We start from the raw sequence: 7578 nt of genomic DNA, 5'->3' as shown, positions 1-7578 counted from the left end.
GGAACAGAAAGCAGTTCCCAGTGTCCGGGAAAGGGCAGAGCCCTTTCCCGGACACTGGGAAGTGCTTTCTGTTTCAATAGATGCACCTGCTTTAGGGATGGGTCCTTTGCAGTCTGTAGCATTGAGCATCCCTGCTCAGACCAGACGTGCCTGGAGCTAAAGGAGGAAAATGCTTAAATGCAACTGCTTGGAGCAAAGGGCAAATCCTGCTTTTTCTTGTCTTAGGGGCAGAGACAGGGAATGGTTCACACCTCCTTCACCTGTTGTAGAAAGCCCCAAGTGGGTCACATTAATTGCTTTCCTTTATTGGGAGATTAATAGGCTCAAATGGCATAAATTAGCAAGCTAGCCTGGAGCTAGCAGAGTACCTGAGCAGGGTGTCTTATTTATGGGTGTAAGGTGGATTTTTTTTTCTTCCCATTTTTCTTCCTCTTCTCTCCCACATTGTAATGGTGCTATCAAATTTGATGGACTAGAGGTGATATAAGTAAGAAAAATTGGCCTTTCTGTTACTGTGGAATTAGAAAAGTGGAATTCGCAATTAAAAAGGGTGAGGAGAGTCCCTTCACTAACGCTGCCCTGCTCTTGCTGTAACATTAGAGGTTGTCAGAAACGAACCTTGCTGTCCTGAAACAATTCGTGCTCCGTGCTGGTGGTACTTCCCGAGCTCTTCACAGACCATCTTGGTGCAGCTTTGTTGTAGGATGCTACAGCTGCTTCCCCTGTTTTATTTGGCCAGGCTGAGACATCGTTTYGGAGCTCTTAATCCCTGTGGATTTGCATTAACACATTCCCAAGGTTTCCTTCCCTGTTCCAGGGAGGTGCAGGGAAAAGCCAGGCTCACCAAGTRCTGGCTCCGGGTCCAGGGGCTGCAGGTAAGTGAGCTGTTTCCAAGCAAGTCGTAGCTCTCGCTGTGTTAAATTGTGCTGCCAGCAAAGAGGTTGCGAGGAGAAATATTTCCTGACTCGCTTAGACTTTCATGAGCCTCAGTCTCAGGCTTGCTTGTTTATCCCGGCTGGGAACCGAGGGCGAGCTCCTCTGCACATCTACTTACAGGGGAGGAAGGCAGAGAATTTTAAGGGGCTGCTGTCTCACACTCCTCATCACAACTCTTGTTTTTTAAAAACTTTTTATACCAAGTGARACTAAGCCTAGTGTTAAGGTTCCTGCTGGTAAGGTCACTGCCCAGGAAAACCCTTTCATAAGTAGTTGCTGTTTAATGGAATGCTTCTGTGCCTCTTTTTGCATATGCCTCTTAAAAAAATGTACTGTGATCTTATAAAAACTAAGGAGCTGCAGAGAGAAGTGCAGATGGTCTCACCTGGGCTTTTAGGGGAACAAATATAACCTTTCAAAGTGCCTTTTCCTAGAAAGCAAAGGAACAGATGTTGAAGCTACCCAGTGCTGCAACAGACTGGCAATAACGAGAATTAAGTGTAGGAAAAAACAGCTCTCAATGAACCATAAATCAAAGAGCAATGGATTTTTATACTGCGGCCTTGGAGGGCCAGGTCCTCAGAGGTTTTGGGGTACAGCAAAGGAGGGGAAAAGACCAGCAAAGACGACACTGTTCTGGCCTAAAGTGGTTGCTGTCCCTGTTTGCTTTGCAATGGGGCAAGGGTAAAGTGGCTCCCAGTCCATTGCAGGCTCTGTTTGACAGACAAAATATATAATATTGGGAATACAGGAGGCTGGCCCAGCACAGGGGTGGATATAGCTTTTATTCCTTTCTTATACTGTGATCAGACTCGCCCCGCTATGCTGAGCATCTCCAGGGCAAGTGATGCTTGTAAAATTTGGGGACAGGTAACAGCTTTTGTGGTTTCTCAAGGCCTTGTCTGTCTGTCCGCGCTTCCCAAATGCGGATGCAATAAATCCTGCAGGGCTTTCTCGCTCGCAGCTGATGTGATTAATACAGCTGTTAGCTGGTGCCACTTTTAGAGGAAACAATTGCCAACCCCTAGGAGGATAAGCACCGGAGGCCTGGAAACCAGGCTATTTTCTCCACATTTGAGAAGACAGGAGATGCAATAAAAACGATAATTCCTTCTCTTTAAATTCGGCCTTGGATGCGAGGTAAAAACAGTGACTTTTGTGTGAGTGTTTCAGAGAATACCTTYTAAAGCAAAAAGCTGTTCCAAGCCCAAACTGGAGTTGCTGTTTGTTGAGCTGGGCTATTACTTTTCCTTCCTCTTTTTCTAAAGCGACCAGAAAAACATTAGAGCAGGTGACCTTGGTGCCAATAAATAATTTTGGCACTGAGTCAGCTAGAGCATCCTTGCTGTTTGGAAGCTTTTATGAATGTGGGCTCAGCTGCTTCTGCAAGGACATGAGTGGACCTGCAAATGCTCCCTGCAAATGCATCGTTCACCTGCTGCACAAGGCATCTCTCCACTGCAAAATCATGAGCAGGACGGGAATATCCTCTGCTTCTTTCAGCATACTCTGCTGATATTTTTCTGCTTGTTTGTGGCAAAGTTCGCAGCTGAAAGCTCAAGCTGACGTTTGTTTTCTGCATGCGTTCCTAAGCTGGAAATGGATCTAATTTGCCTTACTGAATTACAAGAAAATTAAGCGAAATGCATTGTGCTATGCCCAGATGCACTATGAAGTTTTCACGAAGAAAGAGGGGGAGGCGGGAATCAAAACACTTATGACTACCACAACTTTCTTTCTTCAATATCAAGAACTTTATGTCCTGAAAAATATAAGACATCTCTATAAATAAGTGTTTTCCCTTGGGGAAGGCACTGGGTAGCTTGAGCAGCATCTGTGTTGCATCTCTCATCATTGCAGCCCTTAGGAGCATCCTTGCAAACATCCCCAGCTGCGTTCCCTACCTCTTCTCCCCTTGGCCTTGGATATCTACAATATTGCATTTGATAATACTATTAAATAGGCTGCAATGCTTTCCCTTTGGCAAATGCTCCTTCTCTTTTGAATGGAAATGTTCTTCCTGGGTGAAAATCACCTTCAGAGCCCGCCGTGTGGAAGCAGTGAACGCTCCCGTGTGCGGAATGGGACTCGTGGAGGTTGCACTTTCGTTTCCTGGCCGGCTGGGTGGAGTTTTGTGCAAAGTGCGGGAGGAGCGACATAAAGCTGATAAAACAGCCACGTTTCTGGGGCGTCTTCTGTTTAGCACAGTTGGTGGGGTGGGAAACATCCAGCGCTCTGCATGTTCTGTGGTGTTTGCATGTCCACATTCGATTCCTGGCAAATACTCTATATGCTGGTGTCTCATATGTTATTTTTAGCTTAACAATTTGAAGCTCAATTGAAAAATATCTCTAGGAAAGCTCCCTAATCTGCATGCGGGACTGTCAGAACAGCAGGACGAGCTTTCCCTCTGCATTTAGCATCACAAACATCAGCTTTTTGCTCCTGGAAAGCAAGCGAACCCAAGGGGTTTAGTCAAATACGCGTGGAGGGCGAGGCTTGTGCTGCTGGGCACAAAGCAAATAGCTTCCAAGATAAGCAGTCGAGGGCCTGAAACCACCCACCGTGCTGCCCTGCTCTTTGAAAACACTCTAAGAAAATGGGCTTTTGGTGCCCCTGCTTCGCTGTTCACAACTCGGTTGGTATTTTTTCACATGCAATATCTTTTAAAGAAATGTTTTCACTCTAGTGCAGGATTACTGAAGTTTTTTTGCCCCTTTACTGCACCGTTGTTGCTTGCACTCCAGTTGAGGATTACTGAAGGGGTTTTTTCCCCCTTTGCCCACCCCAYGGTTGTTCTGAGACAGCAGCAAAGTCTCTGTTCTTCCTCAATGATGCAATTCGGTGCGATTGGATGCAATGATGCAGTTCAATGCAATTGAGCTGCAAGATAATTTTTTTTGGCTAAAAACAGCTAAGAGCTCCAGCAGCTTGATTGGTAGTGGTGGTTAGCAATTACTCAGCCTATCTTTGGGGGAAAAAACAGTGCAAAATAGTGCACAACCTATCTTTGGGGGAAAAAACAGTGCAAAATAGTGCACGACGTGTCTTTGGGGGAAAAAAACAGTGCAAAATAGTGCACGACATGTCTTTGGGGGAAAAAACAGTGCAAAATAGTGCACGACGTGTCTGGAGGAAAAACAATGCAAAATAGTGCACAGCCTGTCTTTGGGGGGAAAAAACAGTGCAAAATAGTGCACATTTTGCACCCTAACACAGGGGAAAGTAGGAAAACGAACTTGAAGTGCCTGTTACTTTGCCCTGTGGCTCTTGGGGCTTGCTGGAGCCGGTGCGCGCTGCCAGGGCTCTGTGCTCTCCAAGGCGTGTCTTTTTGGCAGGCCACGGCAATAAACTGTGCCCGTCACGGTGACGCAGGCGGCGGCCGCGGAAGCGCGAGACGCGGGAAGCGGCGCTTTTCCGTGCGCGATGCTGCGGAGGCTCCTGCTCGCCAGGGCCGGCCCGTGGGGGCAGCCGGCCGGGACGCGCGCCCGGGACCCTCGGGCGCCTCTTCCCTGTGCCCGTCCCAGGAGAGGGCTCGGCGACGAGGCCAGGGGAGTGCGGGATGCAGCTTCCCAGGGTGCAAATCCAGGTGGGTGGTGGTGCTGCGTTTAGGCTGGGTTTTGCTTGGGCTGTTTTAGCAGCGCTTTTGCTGCCACCAGCCTGGTGCTGGGCTTATATCCATCCTCTATGTCCATCTTGACAGCCCCTCGCCTCCATGGGCACTTCTAGAGTTAATGCTGAAGACATTTCCTTCAACCTCCTAGCTGAGCCAGTAGCTGCACTGCTGAATCCTGCTGCCATTTAAAAACTACATCTGGCTCTTTAGGAACATGAATACCCTTTTTCCTACCTTGATGTAGTTTTTTTTCCATCTATCCCAGTTCGAAACTTGGCTCCCAGCTTGCGTTTTCAATATCTCCTACAGATTTTCAGCCCTTCAAAAATGACCGCAGGCCTACGAATTTCGACAAGAAGGTGTTAGTGTGGGCAGGACGCTTTAAAAAGGAGGAGGAGATTCCTGCGCTCATCTCGTGAGTAGATCTATGGTCGCTATGGGGGACTCCTTTCTTGCCCGGATGATGTTTTAGATGCAACCACGTGGATTTGCATGGATGAAACTCCAGCCTGGCCGTGGTCAGGAGGCTGCTCACAAGGCAAGGGGGATGGTGCAGTGCTGGCATCACTTGGGTGGGCTGCTATAGGCACCCCAAAATAATCCAGCCTTCTGGAAGCATGAAGGCTTTGTCACCTCCTGTGGAGTAAACAGGATTCGGTTGCTTCAGGTGTCAAACTTCACGCTATGATGAAGTGTCTTTTGTGAAATGAGCGAATTTAGCTCAGAAGTCACCAGGGCAAAATATTAATTTGGAGTTTTATGTGTTTTGCTGATTTTTAATGACTAAAAACTAATAATAATTTATRAATTATAGGAGACTTGGGGCTATCGACAGTGCTGGTGGCAGACAGCTGCTGGGAGTTCCTTGCTCCCAGCCCTTGTCTCATGTCCCTCTTGAGGTGTTTCCTTAAAGGCTTCCCACTCACTGCCAGATACCTAATGCCGCCTGACTCGTGACATCCTTGGGGACTCTTCCAGGTGGCGTTTCCCTTGCAGTTGTGATTAGTCCACAGCTGGATGCTGGTTCACAAGTGACTCGGGTTGTCGTGCTAATGTGCCTTGCAAGCATCAGCTGTCACAGGAGACAAGAGCTGCTTGGAGGAGGTGGTGGGGATTTGTCAGCGATGGCTGGGGCTCTTAAGCAGCTCGGGACTCGTCTCCATGTCCACTCACTGTCACGCATGTTAAATGAGGGCACAAGAGCAGGATGTGTCATCGTTGACAGCAGCAAGACCTCACCTGTGCACAGTTTAGCTGAATTTTGCATGTCTTTTTGAGCCCTCCTATAAGCACACAAAGAAAGAGCAGAAAAGCCTTGTATATAAGTAGCTGAAAGGAGTCAGGTTTCCTTGCTCGCTGCAGGTCTGAGGTCCTGGATGCCGCAAGGAACAACGTGAGGATAAAAGTTTGCTACGTCATGATTGCGCTGACCTTGCTGGGCTGTTTGGCCATGGTCATTTCAGGCAAAGAAGTGAGTATTTTTTTTCCTTTTGGAGTGAGGGAAACTCTCCACGGAGCACATGGGCTCTGTGTGCACTGCCTTACTCAAGGATTTATTTAAAAAGAGATTAAGAAAAAGTCCATACCAATAATAGGTGCAGGGGACTCTAATTGCCATGTTCCCTGGGGGACACGTGGCTTTGGCAAGTGCTACTGGCTGGTTAACAGGTGCCTCTTGACCCACTTTGCCATAATCCAGGGCACTGGGTATTTACTGGTATCTCGGGAAAAGGCTGGTCCAAAGGTTGCGGAATAACCTGGATAATATCAGCAGACTGCAAATGCATCAGCACCAATGAGCTCCCCTGCTTTGGCAGGTAAAAGGAACAGCAGTGTAGATGGGGACAATGGGCCAATATTCCTATCCAAAATCAGCTGAGCAAACAGTGATGATGGAAACCAAAAAAGCAATTAAAGAGCTCCCTGCAAATACATTTTAATCACTGAAARTCCTACCATTTTTCCTAGCTGCTCTGCACCTCTGTATTCAATATGCAGTATGTTTTTTTTCTGCTAATCACAAGCTACAAATGCTGATAATTTAGTAAAGAAAGGAAATACATTAACTTCTTGCATTGCAAAAATATTAAAAAGAACAGTGGGATATCAAATCAAGTGGTGCAAAGAAGGGGAAATTTATCAATGGGAAGTGTTTTTCTGCAATGATTTTTTTTGCCTTTTATTTTCCAAGGCTGCTAAGAGGGATCACACACTGCTGAGGATGAATACAGAGAAGAAGGCCAAATGGAGGGCTGAAGCAGAGAGAGATCAGGAGGCAGCTACTGAGACACCGCAATGATCGAGAACAGACTTATTTTAACAGCAGGAGATAAGTGTTTAGCACACATGGCATGTGTACCTGTTTTCATTTAACTCTTTGGATCTTTTTCACTGCAACTCTCTCAGGGCAAGGACTTCATTGCTTAAAAAGTGCTCAATACGAACTGTGAAAATTCCCATGGAAATTCCAGTGGATGTTTTCCATGCTCTCTGGTCCTTGCTGCTGGGCTAAGCAGATGAGACCTCTGTATTTCAGCAATCAGAAGTTGGGATGGATGCAGGACCCTCCAGCACAGGCTCAGCTCTGCATGGCCACCTCAGTGTCACCTCCACCACAGACATCAGGGATCACATAAAGGTGCAGAGTTCCTCTAATGACAACAGAGTTGGCCAAAGTGACTGGGGCAGTGGGGGAAGAGGTCTGGAATATGCTTTAAAATAACAAATAAGTCAATCGTGTCTCTACCTCTAATCCTGTTGTACCTCTCTGGTTTTGCTTTTTGATCTTTAGATTTGGGGCAAGTTCCCAAGCACGTGTTTAGTTGTGGCTTTATTCAAGATTAGCTGTGGCTTTGTTCAAGATTAATTGTTAATATCTGCTTTCCCAAAATTGGGTTCTTTTAATGAACTATGATTAATTCATAATAAAACAGCTGTCTGATTGCATCTCCAATAAAGGCATCTCTTCACAGCTTCATTTAAAGTGTCACCAACCTCTCTGGGCTGATGTTTAACAGATGGGAAAG

General features: G+C 46.7%; 1 protein-coding gene across 1 annotated transcript; it reads left to right on the top strand.

Annotated features, from left to right (window-relative positions):
• The first annotated feature begins 4362 nt into the window (after window positions 1-4362).
• On the top strand, window positions 4363-7324 carry LOC112948639 (protein FAM162B-like). Its single transcript, XM_026040898.1, has 4 exons — window positions 4363-4525; window positions 4862-4967; window positions 5915-6023; window positions 6744-7324. Exons 1-4 carry the CDS (start codon window positions 4363-4365, stop codon window positions 6849-6851), a joined length of 486 nt encoding a protein of 161 aa, XP_025896683.1. The 3' UTR covers window positions 6852-7324.
• The last annotated feature ends 254 nt before the right edge of the window (window positions 7325-7578 follow it).

This window comes from Nothoprocta perdicaria, unplaced genomic scaffold (assembly GCF_003342845.1).
Source record: "Nothoprocta perdicaria isolate Ctin4 unplaced genomic scaffold, notPer1 scaffold_270, whole genome shotgun sequence".
Taxonomy (NCBI): Eukaryota; Metazoa; Chordata; class Aves; order Tinamiformes; family Tinamidae; genus Nothoprocta; species Nothoprocta perdicaria.
Note: the sequence above shows the minus strand (reverse complement) of the source record. Positions and strands in the feature narration are given on the sequence as shown.